Below are 18,415 nucleotides of genomic sequence, written 5' to 3' on the forward strand. Positions count from 1 at the left end.
TGAGGAACTTCTGGTACTCCAATGGTGGGGATGTACTTTCACCTCCCCCTAGTGATAGGAGAGTTTATCTGGGTGGCAGCAATTTGCTGCCACCGTTTCTATTTTCCCAGAATATTGTGGCAAATCAGAAAATAAACAAATAACTAAACTGGGAGCCTGAGGGCCACATTGCCTTCTGGGGAAATGCCCTGGGGCCGCTTGGAGATTGAGGCCTGAGCGGTAAAAATGGTTGGAGCGAGAGATGTACATTTTACATTTTGTATACTGCAAGGCAGTTTCCACACATATTCACAGAGGTTCTCCACGAATGTGGTATAAACATGGAAATAAAGAAAATGTAATAAGTTTTTAATAACATAAACTGATGGAACAGAGATGCGGAGAGAGAAGGGGGATCATTCCAGTAAGAGAGAAAGAAAGGAAAGAAGGAGGGAAGAGAGAGAGAGAGAAATCCTTCCACACTTCCAGCCAGACCTGGAATAGCGCAAAGCCAAGTAATCTGACTGAAAGGCCAGCAAAAATCCAGACTGGAAGGCGCAGTTTCTTACAAACTCTTGCAGTGGATCCAGGCTTGAAACCTGACCAGGCAGCAGTAGGGAGAAAACACAAGTAAATGCTATTAAAAGCTTGCTGGGCCAGGAAGCTCCTGGACCTGGACAGGAATTCACTGCCCCAGACTGTTGGAGGAGCAGGGGAGGCGGCAGCTACTGTGGCTTCAGGGCATAGAAGACCCCCCAGCGCTGGTCCCCATCCTCACAGCGCTGCAGCTTCTCCCTCCATCCAGAGGCCAAGGACTCAAACTCACTCTCTGAGAATTCCTAGGCAGAGAAGAAAGAGGAGAGTCACTCACAGTCCCTGGTGGGGTGAAAGTTATTGTTTTGTTCTCTCTCTCTAGGGAGGGGACAGATCTGTCAATTGAGGTTTCTTCCAGTTTCTCATTTTTTCCAAGCATAAGTTCAGTTGTTCCCATTTACACATCAGTTTGGGGACTTATTTTTAAAGTCCTTGTGAAAATCCACCAGCATTTCTGTCCAAATTTCTCCCAATATACACATTTTCTTAAGTATTTTTGCCTAATGAATGCATTTTCGCAAAGCGTCTTTCCCCATATATTTATATTTCCCCTCAAAATGCATTTTTATGCTTACTTTCAATTACCTTCATTTTTGCATTTTTGCACATATTCCTTGGTTAGAAACTGCTTTGCAAAATCTAGAGAAGTGCAAATTTCCAATAATAGCTCTGTTTCAGTTCACATATTCTTCCGGTTAGTGCAAATTAGGTAGGTTTGTCTTTATATTCAAACTGAATCATGTTGTTCCCCTCCATCCCTATCACTGCATGGGTTGTTTCTATTTACGCTGCTCAGAAATGCTATGATTATGCACTATATAAATGATGTAAAAAATAAACAGAGAACAAGAAGGAATTGTAAATGTCCTCATGGTGCAGAGGTAATATTTATACTGCCAGCTCTGCACTCCCTTGGAAGTTTTGCATAATGTTTGTCTGAAATCTGCTTGCCTGGAGCTTCTACCTACTGCTTTTTTAAAAAAAGTATTATTATAATTAATTACACCTATTTGTTGCTCATAAAAGGTCTTGAAGCGACTTACAACTGTAAAAAAAAGAGAGAGAGAAGTTCTAAAGCTTAAAACATCATATTCTAAAAGTGCTTATCCTGCATTTTGATAAAAAGGACAAATCCTGCCTCACCTCAGCCAAAGATGAACACCACAGTATTATTTACTATGAGTAGCCATTGTTGTAAGAATTTTGAGGTCATATATATAATAAATGTTCATAAATGTACCAAGCAAACAGTACAGGAAGACAGGCCTGAAAACCATTTTGATTCTCCCAAAAACGACCAAATGTTTCTCTGCAAGGAGAGAAGGGGGTGGTGGTGAAGGAACTTTCTCATTGTCTCAAGAATTAAAGTGATTTCCATCTCAAAGGAATGGCCAGGCTACCCAGGAAAAGGCAAACTAAGAACTTTGTTAAATTAATAAGTTACATAGTAAAACAGGATAGACAGGACTTCATTTTAATATCTCCTCCCACCAAACCATTCACCAACGATACTTGAATTTACATATTGACAACTGAGAAATTCCAAGACATCGCTGTAATGAGGGTACCATCTTCAGAAGATTCACAAGTATTCTGTCTATTGAAAAAATGTTAATCTTTTAAGAGCTCACAAGTACTGAAAATGTTAATCTCCCCTTCCCGCCCTTTTTCACTCCATCCACTTACATGTACAACTAAAGGTATATAATGGGAAATGTTCTTTTGCTCGGGGGGGTTTCCTCTTGCCATCTCTGCTTTTTTGGGGGGGGAACCTCTGTTATAACAGACCTCTGTCCTTTTTAAAATAAAGATACGGTATATAATATATAATCCTATATAATAATGTCCAAGTTGTCCCTGCGTCCAGTTGTCCCGTGTGTCCCTGGGGTACTGCGCATGTACCCCAGAGACACAGGGATTGGACGGAGGGACAACGGCCAACCGCCGCTCCGCCAACCGCCGTTCCGAAGCCCAGTCTCATGCTGCTTCGTGCAGCGCTGCTGGGTGCCGACCCGGCAGGCCGCTTCCTTGATCTGGCGGCCTGCCGGGTCGGCGCTGATCAGCGCTGCGCGGAGCACCGGATCGAGGAGCCGGCATGCATTCTAGCGCCCGTTTATTTAACGGGCTGAAGACACTAGTAATATATATTACCACTAGTGGAATTCAGCCCGTTAAAATAAACGGGCGCTAGAACAGATTTTATTGTTTTTTAGTGTGCAAAGCAAAGAGGAACGGGTGTGCAGCCCCGCCGAAGCGGCGGCTGTGGGAGGGGCTAGCCGCCCCCCCACGCGCCACCGCCACAGAAAGAGGCCGAATTGCGGCCTTCTTCTGGGCGCCCGCTTCCCAACTGGGCTCAGCGGAGCGCCCCAACGAAGCGGCGGCTGTGGGAGGGGCTAGCCGCCCCCCCCCCACGTGCCGCCGCCGCCACAGAAAGAGGTCGAATTAAATAAACGGGCGCTAGAATGCATGCTCCAGATCAAGGAAGCGGCCTGCCGGGTCGGCACCCAGCAGCGCTGCACGAAGCACCGGGGGACTGGCGGCGGGGAAGGCAGGCAGGCGCTTGCTCTCTTGCCTGCCTGCATTCCCCACTGCCTGTCACAGGAAGATCGGCGGGCGCCGCTTGCCGGGGTTTGTCAACCCCGGCAAACAGCGCCCGCCGATCTTCGGCTGTCCCCCGATGCGCTACGGCTCGGGGAAGCAGGCAGGGAGACGCAACAGCCCACAGCTTCCCGGGCTGTTGCGTCTCCCTGCCTGCTTCCCAAACTAAAGCGCGCGGGGGACAGAGCCGAATTGCGGCGCGGGGGGGGGGGGTTTCGCCGTTTGCCTTCCCCGAGCTAAGGGGGAGGCAAACGGCAAAAAGCCCCCGCCACGCCGCAATTCGGCTCCGGGACTGGCTTGGCGGTGGCGGGAAGAAGGGGAGGAATTCCTCCCCTTCTTCCCGCCACCGCCAAGCCAGTCCGCAGTGGGGTTTTTTCGCCGTTTGCCTTCCCCCCAGGGGGAGGCAAACGGCGAAAAAACCCGCCGCGCCATACTTTGGCTCGGAGACTGGCTTGGCGGCGGCGGGAAGAAGGGGAGGAATTCCTCCCCTTCTTCCCGCCGCCGCCAAGCCAGTCCCCGAGCCGAAGTGCGGTGCGGCGGGTGCTTTTTGCCGTTTGCCTCCCCCTTCACTCCGGGAAGTCAAACAGCGAAAAGCCCCCACCGCGCCGCACTTCGGCTTGGGGACTGGCTTGGCGGCGGTGGGAAAAAGAGGAGGAATTCCTCCTCTTCTTCCCGCCGCCGCCAAGCCAAAGCCGGCTTCCCTCGGCGCCCGCTGCCACTTCGGCCGAGGAAGCGCCGTCCCATGCCGGAGGTGCGCGGCAAGGCTGCCGGGGGGAGCGCTTCTTTCCCCCGCCGCCTCGCCACGCACCTCCAGCATGAGACTGGGCTTCGGAACGGCGGTTGGCGGAGTGGCGGTTGGCCGTTGTCCCTCCGTCCAATCCCTGTGTCTCTGGGGTACATGCGCAGTACCCCAGGGACACACGGGACAACTGGACGCAGGGACAACTTGGACATTATTATATAGGATAATGCAACATGATAAAAAGGACAGATCCTACCCCAGCCCTGGACACTGGTTCTACGGTACTTTGGCCCTTTTCAATTGCTTGCCCAATCCTCTGAAATGCCCTTGCTCTTTCCCAATATTTGTTTTCGTGGTGCTGTCATTGGTCAGGGCCAGCCCACCCATGAGGCAGACTGAAGCAGCTGCCTCGGGTGGCGGAATCCCAAGGTGATTCTCATCTGCTGCCACCAGAAAGTGAGAAGCGGCAGAGGCACCTTCCGGCAACATCTTACCGGTACCACTGCTTCTGCTTGCTTTTTCCATGCCACCGGAGAAGCGATTCCGGCTTCCAGGTTTCGGCGCATGGGCGTAGGCAGGGGGGGCAGAAGGGGGCAGCTGCCCCCCCTAGAAGCAAAAAAATTAATGTATTTTACAGACCATAACCAGCACTTTTCCCCTCCAAAAACTGAAGTGGAAAGGGCTTTGCTTTAGCAAGAGCAGCTAAGTCTCTGCTTGCTGGGGGGGGGGGACACAGCAGTAACAAAAACACATCAAATAAATAAAGGAAAGTGGCTACCAGTAGTTAAGCAGTTAAGACAATGGAGCATATATCCCCAGGCAAGATTCGATAGCTGACCATTTCACCCTATTGTTCTTAAGTGGCAGTTGTTAATGAGCATTCGGGAGCATTAAGAGTTCTATTGGCGATTTAATGAGGGTGCAGACTCAGAGGATTCAATTTGAATAAGGTGGCTCTGCAAGGCTAAAAAGAAGTGAATAAGAAAGGGGGGAGCTGTAGCTTTGACAGACACAGTGATGTTTATAAAAAGCATTGGTGTTCCAGTCTGCCCCTCCTCCTGCATCTGTATACTGTAAATCAGGGGTGGCCACCTCCCAAGAGACTCTGATCTACTCAGAGTTTAAAACTGGGGGTGATCTACCCCCTTTTGGGGGGTTCAGGTCAAAGCTGTTGAGTTTTTTTTTAAAGGAAGGGAAGCCCTGTTTTTTGGGGTTTAGGTCAAACTTGTTGAGCTTCTTTTAGGAGGGAGGCCCATTTTTGTTTAGGGCTTCAGGTCATAGTTCAACTTTTTTGAGGGAGGAGGAAAATTTTGGGTGAGCTTTTTTTAGGGGTGCCAGTGACCTACCAGTGATCTACCACAGACATCCAGTGATCTACTGGTAGATCACAATCTACCTGTAGGACGTGCCTGCTGTAAATCAAGCAGAGAGAAAGCTGCTTACAAGGCTCCTGTACATGCAGAGTTTCAGCATCACAGCGTCACCCAGAGGCACCCACAAATATGAGTTATCCCTCTCTCTATTTCTTCCTTCCTTCCCTCCCTCTTCCATCCTTAATAAAATACGGGGGGGGGGGGGCAGATAAGCCCCACATAGAAAGCCCATCAACATGGGGGGATGACTCTTTCAAATACGGTATTTACCAGTAATTGGGGGGGGGGGCACCTAGGCCTCTAGGAGTTAGATGCTATGCCTAGGAGTAGGACAATTCAAGAAAGCAGAATGATGCATATGCTATGGTAATATATCAATAGAATCATAGAATTGTAGTCGGAAGGGACCACAAGGGTCATCTAGTCCAACCCCCTGCAATGCAGGATTTTTTCCCTAAGGTGGGGCTTGAACCATGGTTGAAATATTATGCTGATATGCAGCAACGCCTCGGAGCCGTCGTGGCTGCGGCCATGTCTTGCCTCGCCCTCGCCCGCCCTGCCACCCCCTCTCGCCTGCCCGACCCTCCCGTCCTCTCCAGCCAAGCAGGGTAGCCGCCAACGCTACCAGCCCCAGAAGCACAAGGTGGCCGCTGCTGCCACCGCCACGATGTCATCAGGCCCGTTGGCCCTTTAGCCCCGCCCACTTTGTGGCCCCTCCCCTTCTGTGCCTTGGCCCCGCCCCTGAACGACCATGGCTTGCCCCCCCCTAGTTTTGATCCTGGCTACGCCCCTGTTTCGGCGAGATCTCCCCAGAAGCTGGAAGCCAAAGCCGTGTGACCCTGGTAAGCGAGGCTTTGGCAGAGGGGCGACGAAACAGGACAGGCTATTCCTGCCTGTGGTCCAAGTCCATCAGTTCTCAACAGAGGTGTGTGTGTGGCCACACAGGGAGAGAGATAAGCTCAGCTCTAGGCTGCTCCATCTCCAATCTGCCGACCCACCTGGACAAATTGCTGCTGACTTCTTTCCAGCTCTTGCAGCTCTTGAGTCAAGGCAGACAGCATCCGTCCTGTATAGTCCAACGCCTGGACCTGCCTGAACCCAGCCTCCTGCAGCACCTGGAAGGTGTTGGCAATGATGATGATGATGGGTGAGGGACCTTTCTGAATTCAGCTCTGCCAGAATCAATGGCTCCCACCCCCTACCCCACCCGGCCTTTCTGGAGCCTGGCCTGTTTATACGATCGCATTCCCTACAGCAGTGGTTTTCAACCAGTGTGCCGTGGCACCCTAGGGTGCCTTGAATGGGGCTCAGGGGTGCCGCAGGCAACACTGGCCTCTGCCCCTCTTTCTTTCCCTCCCTCCCTCTGATGCCCTCTTGTGTCTCTGCCTCCCAAAGGCTTGCACAGCTGTTTATCGCAGCAGCCCTGGCTATAAGCTCCCCAGGCGAATGGTGCCTCTAGGGCTGGCCAAGGGGTGCTGGTTGCCTGGAGCTGAGGCGGCCTCAGAGCAAGCAAGCAAGCAGGTGAGGGAGCCCAGCCATCCAGTCCTCCAGCCCTTGCTGTTGGGAATGGACAGACAATTCCCAGGCCCCTCTGTGGGGCAGCGTGAGGAGGCACCTCTCTTTGGGGCCGGGGTGTGGGGAGCAGTTCTGAGACCGGGGTGTCAGCAGCGGCTGGCCAGAGGACTCCCAAGGAAAGGGGAGAAGAGAGGAGGCTGAGAGAAGCCTTCACAAAGGAGGGTGTTCGAAAAAGGGTGAGAGGCTGCAGGCTCTGCAGGCAAGGGGTGACATAACTGGGCTCCTGAGCCCCACAGGGGTGCTGCAGAAAGGATGTAGTTGCTCAAGGGAGCCTTCCACTCAAAAAGGTTGAAAACCCCTGCCCTGCCCTAGATTGAAAGCAGCACGTTGAGGACGACCATGAATGATTCTGGATTGAGAAAAGCTACATTTTGGGGCTACAAATAGGGTACGCAGCCTTGAGCTAAATAAAACACATGCTACGACGCGGGTGGCGCTGTGGTTTAAACCACAGAGCCTAGGGCTTGCCAATCAGAAGGTCGGCCATTTGAATCCCCACGACGGGGTGAGCTCCGGTTGCTTGGTCCCTGCTCCTGCCAACCTAGCAATTCAAAAGCACCTCAAAGTGCAAGTAGATAAATAGGGACCGCTCCAGCGGGAAGGTAAACGGCGTTTCCGTGCGCTGCTCTGGTTTGCCAGAAGCGGCTTAGTCATGCTGGCCACATGACCTGGAAGCTGTACGCCGCCTCCCTCGGCCAATAACGTGAGATGAGTGCCGCAACCCCAGAGTCGTCCACGACTGGACCTAACGGTCAGGGGTCCCTTTACCTTTATGACCTTCTTACTTGCCTGCCTTATTTCACAAACAGGGCCGGCTCTAGGTAGACCCCCGGTGGCGCGGTGTGCCAGGCCACGCGGAAACCATGCTGCGCCCTACAAGGGTGGGGGCGCTGGAGTGATCTCCGCCCCTCAGCACCAGGGCGCGCGGCCTGCTCAAGACTGCCCTGTTCACAAATACCCCCCCATACCTGGCCATATTTCCAAGGCGTGAGAAGGCTGTAGCCCCTCCGTCTGACGTACTCCATGAAGGCTTTCGACCAGGGGCGAGGCCCACAGCAATAATCAGAGATGAGAAGCTGCCCGCCTGGCTTCAGCCACGACTAGAGAGGAGACAGAGAGATGACTGGGTAAGATTTGAGATCTCAGGGAGGTTCACAGCATGTTGTTATAGACTTCTAGGGAAACACTAGAAGTTGGTAAATGGTAGGATTTTGATTGCTTGGAGTACTGAAGGGAAGATTGGAGGCCAGTGGAAAAATATAGACTAAGCTTTCTTTCCAAGCTAAGGTCTCACCTGGGAGAGAGGCATTAGCACGACAAAAGGTGCTGATGACGTGTCTGAGGTGTGCCTGGAAAGCACAAGTCAGAGTGGTTTCCCCCTTGCCCTGTTCCTTGCCTGGGGAAAACTCGCTCTTTAGTGCTAAATTGGAACAAACGTCAATCTGGGGAAAATATGGATTGCTGTTTGCTCCAACTGAACACTAAAGAGCAGTTTTACCTGGGGGAAGCAGCTGGAAAAGCGGAAGTGTGAATAAGCCCTCTGTTTTGTTTACACCAAAGGTTGCTTCCTGTTTGTGTGTGTTTCCTCACAGAACTCAGCAGGAAGGAAGATAGGGGCAAAACCAGAATGTGAATGGCTCTATCGCCACCTAATGTCAGCCTCCCTGCCTTCTGCCCTCAAAAAGCAAAATTCCTAGCACCTGCAAATTTGGTGAGACTTTTTTTTTTAAAGGAAGAACCCAAAATGGTTGAGCTTTGGGAGCTCTTTCTGCTGTTTTTTCCATTGCATTGCCATACATCCAGGTTCCCCCCCCCCTCACACCATTTTTATACCCAAAAACTACGACGTGTCAGGGTTTTTCCAGACGTATGGCAAGGCTAGCCCTACCAAACCCATTGGGCACAAAACGCTTGTTAAGGGCATTGATAAAATAAAGTAATGCTGTTTCCCACATACTCTGAGCGCTGCTTCATTTTAGGGCACTGGGGGAAAGCACAGCTTTTGGATTCCGCCAGAGGGCTGCACCCTATGACGCCAGGCTGAATTGGTCGTGTTTTTCTGCACGTTAAGAGGCAGGACACTCACCAAGAACTTTGCAAAGAGAGCACTCTTGCCTGGCACATGCAGGAGGGTGTCCCGGCTGTAGATGACATCAAAGGTGTTCTCTGGGAACGTCCTTCTCGTGGCATTGCCAATTTCAAACTGTACCTAGCAGCAGAGCCGGCACAAGAAAGATTAAGAGTGAAATCCAAACAGCAGTCTCTCCTACTAAATAACATTGCAGCTGATCCACCTAGGACAGGCAAGTCTGGCCCGGTGGCCTAATCCGGTCGGTTACATCCGGCCCCTGTGGCAGTTAATCTCCTGGGGTGAAATTGCAAAAGAAGGTCAACAACTTCAATCCTGAAAAAAGCTCAACAACTCTGGTCAGCTCTCATGCACGTTCACTTCATCAAATCTGGCCCTTTTTTGAAAAAGTTTGGACACCCCTGACCTAGGAAGTGTTTTCACCCAAGCTCCCATGAAATGAACAGGAGCTCTGCCCTTTTAGACGGCTGACTCAGAGAGCTACACATCATACATTTTTAGCCCCCGCTCCCCTGAATCCTGGGAATTTCTGTTTAGCCCTCACAGAGCTACTATTCCCAGCACCCTTAACAAACTACAGTTCACAGATTTATTTGTTTTTTTGCGGCAGCGGGGAGTGATGTGCTTTTAAATGTATGGTGTATACACAGCCTTCAATTGCTTAGCTGCTTCCAGATGACCTGTTTATCCTGATATCTTTGCAGGGAGATTCAACACTATTGGCTACTGAATGAGCATTCATTTCTGTTCTGCTTTCGGGGAGGTTAAGTGAAGTTTCTTCGAAGCTAGCATTATCCCACACTTTACAGTGCTTTTCCCTGTAACTTTCCTTATTGCAAAAAGTCCAGTTTGGGGGAAGGGAAGCAGTTAGGGATGAAGGAATCTGTTAATTTCAGTTCATCTCCGTTTCTCATTCTTCCAATTTTAAAAATTCAATTCTCCGCATTTCCATAGCAATTTGTGATTGTTTAAAAAACAATTTAAAGTCTTGATGAATTCTGTATCAATTTGTGAATTTTTTTAAAAAAATCCGTAATTTGAGAATATTTTAAAACATTAAAAAATATTGATGAAAATTCATCAGTATTTTAGTGCAAGTCTCTTCCTAATAAACACATTTTTCATTCAGTTTTGTACATATTTTTGCACGTAATTAATATAAAATATATTTGTTGCTTGCATGAATATTTGCATCCTATCCACACTTGCTACTGATATGTGCATGCTTGTACATAGTTTTTGCTTGGAGAACTGCAACTCAAAACTCAGAGAAGTGAGCATTGTGAAGGATAGCCGTATTCTAGTTTGGGTATCGATTTGAGAAGTGCAAGTTGGGCAGTTTCTCATTTAAATGCAAACAAAAACGTATCTCTTCCCATCTCTTTGTTGCCCCAAAGCACCAAATCAGCTTTATCAGCATAATATGAATTTGCAGAAATGAGATTGAGCCAGTTTGCTACAGTAGATGCCCCTTTAAAGGTAAAGGGACCCCTGACCATTAGGTCCAGTCGTGACTGACTCTGGGGTTGTAGCACTCATCTCGCGTTATTGGCCGAGAGAGCCAGCGTACAGCTTCTGGGTCATGTGGCCAGCATGACAAAGCCGCTTCTGGCAAACCAGAGCAGCACATGGAAACGGTGTTTACCTTCCCGCCGGAGTGGTACCTATTTATCTACTTGCACTTTGATGTGCTTTTGAACTGCTAGGTTGGCAGGAGGTGGGACAGAGCAACGGGAGCTCACCCCGTCGTGGGGATTCAAACCACCGAGCTTCTGATCAGCAAGCCCTAGGCTCTGTGGTTTAATCCACAGCACTACCCGCGTCCCGTCCCCTTTAATTCGCTTTCATTAATTAATTCAGAAGGGCTGTAGCGCAGTGGTGGAACATCAGCCTTGCATACAGAAGGTCCCAGGTTCAATCCCTAGCATCGCCAGGTAGGGCTGGGAATGTCCATCCTACCTGAAACATCAGAGAGCCCCTTATTAGTCAGGTGGACCTGAAACAGGTGTAATTAGTATAATAAGGCAGCTTCTTCTGGTTCCCTCTCCCTTTCCCCTCATCATTACCAGGGATCCAGTCTCCTTTTGCGCTCGCTCCAAAGCCAACTCCACCATGTTGTGGGAAAGATCCATGCCCAGGACTTCCACGCCAAACTCCTGGGGAGGAAAGGAAAGAGAATCAGGCCACCTCAAGGCTAGATGATAGCTCAAAGACAGGACCATAGTCATAGGCTGTCCGTGAACTTATTTTCTTTTAGGTTTAATTAAAATGTGGTGGTCCAGAGGTTTAATGCTTTGAGTTTTATAATGTACATTCTGGGAATGGGAGATGGTTTACCTTAGCCATGTAGAAGTCACCCCCGCCGAGTCCGCAGCCAACATCCAGCACTTGTTGGCCCTTTTTCAAATCCAGCATACGTAACAGCTCCTGTAGATAGATGGGGAAGGGGTAGGTGGGTCTCTGGCAGGAGAGCAAAGGCACTAGCTGAGTGGGAAAGCATGGGCTTGTGCGCAGCAGGAGCTCCCAGGTTCAATCCCAAGTAGGGGTAAGAGAGACCCCTGCCTCAAACTCTGGAAAGCCACCGCCAGCCAATGTAGATAGTGCTCAGCTGCACTGACCAATGGTCTGACTCAGTATAAGACAGCTTCCTATATAAGCCAGTCCTTTATTCAAGACCATGTGGACTAGAAACTTACAGTCATACCTCGACATCCGAACGACTCGACTTCCGAAGGTTTCGACTTCCGAAGTCGAGACAAACCTCAAAGTCTTTTTGCCCTGCGCACGTTCTGCGCCTGCGCAGAAGCACCGGGCGCAGTTGGCGCATGCACAGAAGCGTGAAATTGCGCTTCGCGCATGCGCAGAACGGGCACTTCAACAACCGAAGACTCGACTTATGAAGAACGCCGTGGAACGGATCATCTTCGTAAGTCGAGGTACCACTGTACTTTATTTTGAAGGGAATGTTGAGCATATTTCGAAGGGAATGTTCTTATAATTTCCTAATATAGTTGGTTAGAGCATGCTGCTGATAAGGCCAAGGTTGCAGGTTCGATCCCCGTATGGAACAGCTGCGTATTCCTGCATTGCAGGGAGTTGGACTAGATGATCTTTAGGATGCCTTCCAACTCTACAATTCTGTGGTTTCTATTAATATAATTTCCCCCCAGCATCTGATGCCCTTGGCAAGTAACTCCGCGGACTTCCCCAACCTGGTGCCCTCAGGATGTTGCTAAGAGTCCAGCTCCCACCAGGCCCAGCCCACATGACCAGTGGTGAAGGACAATGGGAGTTGTAGTGCAAAAAGTCTGGAAGGCACCAAATTGAGAGAACCTGTTCTCCTACGTTAATAATTTCTGGCATCTTTAGCCTGTTTCCCCAAAGCCCGAGGTCTTGGTTGGACCTGCCTGCCACTTCCTTCCCCAGCTCCAGATACCTTGGTGGTCGTGAGGCCTCCGGTGCTGACGAACCCAGGCCCAAAGACCCATTCGTAGCGACGGATGTTGCGGGTGGCATACTGCTCGCTGTCCAGAAACTTCTGGAAGGTGTCGTATCCCCAGGTGGCATCGGGGTTTCGGGGGACTTTCTGGAGAAGCCAGCACACCTGGTTGCGGTTTTGCTTCCTCTGCAAAAAGGAGCGTAAGCCAGAAACAGGCATCCTCATCATCCCATTTTCGCTTTTTGAATTTTTAAACAAGTTTCTAGTCCCCAAGATCCTGGCAAACTGCGGGAGCCCCTGACCAAAGCCGCCAGGGTAGAGCCTGGGGCCTAAGAAGTGAAGTGCTGGGAAGGATTAAATTCTGAGCAGTGGATGGAATATTAAAAATAATAGTAACAAAAGTAAGGTAAAGGTAAAGGGACCCCTGACCATTAGGTCCAGTCGTGACCGACTCTGTTGCGGCGCTCATCTCGCGTTATTGGCCGAGGGAGCCGGTGTACAGCTTCCAGGTCATGTGGCCAGCAGGACTAAGCCGCTTCTGGCGAACCAGAGCAGCACACGGAAACGCCGTTTACCTTCCCGCTATAGCGGTACCTATTTATCTACTTGCACTTTGACGTGATTTTGAACTGCTAGGTGGGCAGCAGCAGGGACCGAGCAATGGGAGCTCACCCCGTCACGGGGATTCGAACCGCCAAGCTTCTGATCGGCAAGCCCTAGGCTCTGTGGTTTAACCCACAGCGCCACCCGCGTCCCTTAGTAACAAAAGTACTGTGGAATAAATAATAAGCATAAGGCAGCGTAGAAGGGTGGGAACAACAACACCGCGAAAGAAGGGTTGGAAGTCAACTTTTCAATTATGTATTAAATTTGATGCTAATTTATATTTTTAAAAATGAAACTAAATAAAAATTAATTGTAAAAAAGGGAAGTGCTGGAAGCCACGCCCTTCGATTTGGAGGACCTGCCCTATCGTTGGGCAAGCAGGGTATTGCCCCCAAAACCTTAGCCTGCCCTCAGCCAGCTCCCTACCTCTTTGCCTCCTTACTTCCATCATGTCCAGGGACTGTCACTGCCTGCCGGCTTCCTTCTCCTGAGTCTCAATGTTGCTGCTCTTGTAGAACTCAACAGGGTGGAGGCAGAATTAAAACCAGCTGGCTCTCGCCTGCCGTGGGTGCTGCCTCCACCTGCTATGGGCCTCCTCTGCTTCCCATCCCACCAGTTCCAACAGGCACCAGACGCCATCGCTGCCCGATGATGTCCTATGCAGGGGTGGCTGTGGTGGCGCGGAAGGCCCTCTGCACATGCTCCTGTGCTCCTCCGCATGTGCCGAGCAGCTTAAAAGGCGGAAGGCAGGAAGGGAAGAGACGGTTACCTTGATGTAAGTTTGCACCGATCGGGACATGACTATCTCAAATCCATAGAGCTCGTCCCCGCACGTCTGATGGGCTGAAGTGAAGAGGTGATTGTATTCTGCAGGCGTTCGATAAAGAGTGGGGTTGAAGGCCCTTGGGTGGTCTCCTGCGGGGAAAAGATGCTAATAGGATTGGGAGCTTGATGCTTGGCAACCAACCAAGGCCGGATTTAGGTTTGATGAGGCCCTAAGCTACTGAAGGTAATGGGGTCCTGTATGGTGGAAACCCAGCCAGATGGGTGGGGTATAAATAATATATTATTATTATTATTATTATTATTATTATTATTAATATTATTTGCCCAGCTGTCCTTTGTCAACAACAACAACAATTTATTATTTATACCCCACCCATCTGGCGCTTATTTTTTGTGTTGTGATGAATATATGCTATATGGTAATTTATGGACCTAATACAGGCTTCCTCAACCTCGGCCCTCCAGGTGTTTTTGGCCTGCAACTCCCATGATCCCTAGCTAGCAGAACCAGTGGTCAGGGTTGATGAGAATTGTAGTCTCAAAACATCTGGAGGGCCGAGGTTGAGGAAGCCTGACCTAATAGGTATCTAAAGCCATTTGCACATGTTGCCCTGCAACCAGTCCGTGCAGAATGTAGGCACCCTATACTGTATATAGAAATGAGCAAACCAGTGATATTTTAGGGAGCAGGCTAGCAGGCGGGGCCCATTTCTTACATCATATGAGCCTACACAACACAAAACACTGTTGCTGTATGTAGGTTTTATTTCATTTGTTTTTGATCTTGTATTTTGGAAATATACACCCAGTGGTGTTTTTTTTTCTTTAATTTTTTTGGGGGGCCCCACAAGGGAGTGGGGGCCTAAGCTATAGCTCATTTAGCTTATACAGTACGTAAATCCAGTACTGGAACTAACCTCTGCAATGGATTCAAAGTTCAGGACTGGGCAAAGTGGTTGGGGAGAGGCCCTTGCTCAGTGATGGGGTGATGCACATAGAGACCTATCCTGTTTCTCCAAAAATAAGATGTAGCCATAAAATAAGCCGTAGCAGGATTTTTAAGTATTCAATGAATATAAGCCATACCCTGAAAATAAGACATAGTGATAGGTGCAGCAACAATGCCGGCCGTGGCAGGAGGAGGAGGAGGAAAAAAAATAAGACACCCCCTGAAAATAAGCCATAGTGTGGTTTTTTGAGGAAAAATAAATATAAGACGGTGTCTTATTTTCGGAGAAACATGGGTATAAGCTCAGCTAACTAGCCAGGCTAGAGGCCTTGTGCCTTATCTTGTGCTAGAAGCAGCTTGTAAACAAGGTTGTAAACAACATTCCTAAGTGTCTACATTTGACAAGAGAGAGTCCTTTGTTTCCTTGCCTAATGAATAGGTAATGAAGGAAAGACTATACATGGTATAATTAGTATTGTGTTGTGACCTTAGATTGGAGGAGGTTTATGCCTATGTATTGCTTAATAGATAACAGCTATGGTGCTGGAGGAGACTCTTGAGAGTCCCATGGACTGCAAGAAGATTAAACCTATCCATTCTGAAGGAAATCAGCCCTGAGTGCTCACTGGAAGGACAGATCCTGAAGCTGAGGCTCCAATACTTTGGCCACCTCATGAGAAGAGAAGACTCCCTGGAAAAGACCCTGATGTTGGGAAAGACTGAGGGCACAAGAAGAAGGGGACGACAGAGGACGAGATGGTTGGACAGCGTTCTCGAAGCTACGAACATGAGTTTGACCAAACTGCGGGAGGCAGTGGAAGACAGGAGTGCCTGGCGTGCTCTGGTCCATGGGGTCACGAACAGTCGGACACGACTAAACGACTAAACAACAACAACAACAACAACAACAACAACAACAACAACAACAACAACTATATTAAGCAGGCCCCAACCTTTTGGGCTTGTTCAGCTTTTGGTGAGTGATCCCACTGAGCCATCATTGCTAGCAATAAACACCCTTTGTTTTCCCACCGCTGTGTGAAGATTTCCATCAGCCTCAAGTTAATTTTGCTACAGGGGCATTTCTTAACTGCACCGCCCACTGAATGTCAACTCCACTTATGCATCTTCCAGGGTCTCTTGAGAACTGGTCTCCATTGCTCTGCCCCCTCACCTATTGGAACTACTGACCAGACTGGTAGAAGCAGGATTCCCGGAAGAAAAGTTGCCCTCCTGGACGCAGCCAGAGAAGCATCTGCTGGGCCACGTCACTCACTTCGGTATCTGACAGGTACATGAAAAGCCAGTTGGAGAAGATGAGGTCGAAGCTACAGGGGGAGGAGAAGAGAGAAAGGCTAAAGCTTACTGGGAGATGATATATAATGAATTGAAAAGGATGTTTAAAACAACATTTGTATAAAAACAAACAAACCCAGAAGCTTTTCTTTTGGGAATTATAGGGACAGAACTACCTAAACTGTGTAGAAACTTATTCATATATAGTAGCAAGAATATTACTCGCCCCAAAATAGAACGAAGCAGAAGTCCCAGCAAAGGAAGAATGGATACAAAAAACTTATGGAATATGCAGAAATGGCGAAAATAAGAAATCAAGATAACAAACTTTTTAAATAAAAGAATGGAAATGGTTTATTGGATCTTTACAGATTGTAAATTGGAAACAGATTGGAAACAGATAAGAACATTGTCAGGGTTATTGTAATAACCTGCAGTTTCGTAAGAGTATATATTTAAAGTAGATGAATAAATGAGCAAATTAAGTTAATTTGGATATGCAGAAGATATTAAAAATAAATTTAAGGGACTGCAGGAAGAGGGGGAAGGAAGTCAAGTTTTGAAATCTTAAGATGTTTGTAAAATTAGTGAAATGTACAAACCTGAAAAGCATAAATACATTTTTTTAAAAAAGAAGAAGAGAGAAATCACTGTGAATCCTGCAAGGCCTGCTCCTTGCTTGCCTGCTCCATGCCCACCAGGCCTGGGAGGTGAAGGCCCTGACCGACTCCAGCTAAAAGGCTGTGTTGATGGGAGCACGTATGAAGGAGAACCAGAGAGAGTCCATTTTGCCTCGGATAATAGGATTAACTCGGATCAAGACAAACAGAACGTTGGCCTTCTCTGCGGTTAGCCTCCTCTGTAACTTTTCCACCACAAAAGAACACCATACCCTCCGACATCCCGGGGACCAAAACTGGGACATTTCTTTTTTCTTTTTTGGTCCTGAGCTCTCGCGCATGCGCAAGGGCGCAAGACCAAAAGACGCTCGCTTTTTGTTCCCGCAAGACCAAAAAACAAGCAGCTTTTGTTCTGGTGCTCTGGCGCAAGCCAGCTAAAACGCACTAGAGCGCCAGACCCCCCCCCCCAAAATAGGACATTCCAAGATCCAATCAGAAGCCGGGATTGGCTTCTGTGATTCCGGGATGTCCTGCTTAAATCGAGACTGTTGAGTGGTATGTAACATTACGAAGTATAGTCAGCAGAAAGCTGGCCCCAAGCTGATCGCACCCTGACACCCCATCACATACAAATTTAGCTCTTGCCCTCCCACTTCCCTCAGAAACATGGGCGTAGGCAGGGGGCAGGAGGGGGCAATTGCCCCCCCTAGAAGCAGGGCCGCTGGCCAGCCTGCCCCACTGCCCGCCTGGTGCCGTCTCCCTTCTCCCTGGCTGGCTGTGGGGCGGGCAGAGGGAAAGCACCAGAGCCGCGCAAAGCGTTTGGCTGGCTTTCCCTCCCTCCGCCCCACAGCCAGCAAGGGAGAAGGGAGACGGCTGGCTGTGGGGCGGGCGGAGGGAAAGCCAGGCAACCGCTTTGCGCGGCTCTGGGGCTTTCCCTCCACCTGCCCCAGCGATTGCAGAGGGGGAGGAGGGGATCGGAGCAGCCCGATTTCGGGCTGATCCTGGCTCCCCCTCGTCCCTTCCGATCGCGGAGGGGGAGGAGGGAGTCGGAGCAGCCCGAAATCGGGCTGCTCCGATGTGGCCCCGCCCCTTGGCCCCGCCCCTTGGCCCCCTGATTTTCATCCTGGCTACGCCCCTGCTCAGAAATGTACTGACCAGCAAACTAAGCGAAAGTTGCCAGACGTCCCATCACCTCCTAACCCAGGGGTCAGCAAACTTTTTCAGCAGGGGGCTGGTCCACTGTCCCTCAGACCTTGTGGGGGGCCGGACTATATTTTGAAAAAAAAATATGAACGAATTCCTATGCCCCACAAATAACCCAGAGGTGCATTTTAAATAAAAGGACACATTCTACTCATGTAAAAACATGCTGATTCCTGGACCGTCCGCGGGTCGGATTTATAAAGAAGGCAATGGGCCAGATCCAGCCCCCGGGCCTTAGTTTGCCTACCCATGCCCTAGACCTGTGTACCAAGAAGCTGTAACTGCTGGCTTTGCAAGATGAGATAAGACAAAAAATAAGTAGTTTTAGGTTGCCATGGGGATCGCTTGCGCTAAATGACAATAGAAGCATAGCAAGTACAGTATTGATGTACGGAGTTAACTGTATAAATTGTGCAAAAAGACGAGCAGTGTTTGGAACTTGGTTCCCTGTGCCTTTTTACTCCAGTCTGAATAAATCTTTTCTTTTTTCCCACCCTGGTGTGATTATTGACTCGTCACCCCAGCATTGGACCATTGCGTCTGAAGCTCAGGATGTCTAGAGACCT

At 49.4% G+C, this 18,415-nt stretch overlaps 1 protein-coding gene across 2 annotated transcripts in view; it reads right to left on the reverse strand.

Annotated features, from left to right (window-relative positions):
- Positions 1 to 308: 308 nt before the first annotated feature.
- RIN1 (Ras and Rab interactor 1) overlaps positions 309 to 18,415 on the reverse strand; it is a 38,686-nt gene continuing 20,579 nt past the window's right edge. The window contains exons 4-12 of one of the 2 annotated variants that reach the window (XM_035098237.2): positions 15,922 to 16,058; positions 13,765 to 13,910; positions 12,387 to 12,575; positions 11,288 to 11,377; positions 11,017 to 11,106; positions 8,948 to 9,070; positions 7,830 to 7,961; positions 6,285 to 6,401; positions 309 to 818 (exon numbers count right to left, since the gene is read on the reverse strand). In XM_035098237.2, the coding sequence (XP_034954128.2) occupies positions 705 to 818; positions 6,285 to 6,401; positions 7,830 to 7,961; positions 8,948 to 9,070; positions 11,017 to 11,106; positions 11,288 to 11,377; positions 12,387 to 12,575; positions 13,765 to 13,910; positions 15,922 to 16,058 (1,138 nt within the window). In that variant the 3' untranslated portion in view covers positions 309 to 704. The remainder of the gene's footprint in view (positions 819 to 6,284; positions 6,402 to 7,829; positions 7,962 to 8,947; positions 9,071 to 11,016; positions 11,107 to 11,287; positions 11,378 to 12,386; positions 12,576 to 13,764; positions 13,911 to 15,921; positions 16,059 to 18,415) is intronic. The other variant, XM_035098236.2, reaches the window with a different exon arrangement.

Source organism: Zootoca vivipara, chromosome 17 (genome assembly GCF_963506605.1).
Source record: "Zootoca vivipara chromosome 17, rZooViv1.1, whole genome shotgun sequence".
NCBI classification, from domain to species: domain Eukaryota; kingdom Metazoa; phylum Chordata; class Lepidosauria; order Squamata; family Lacertidae; genus Zootoca; species Zootoca vivipara.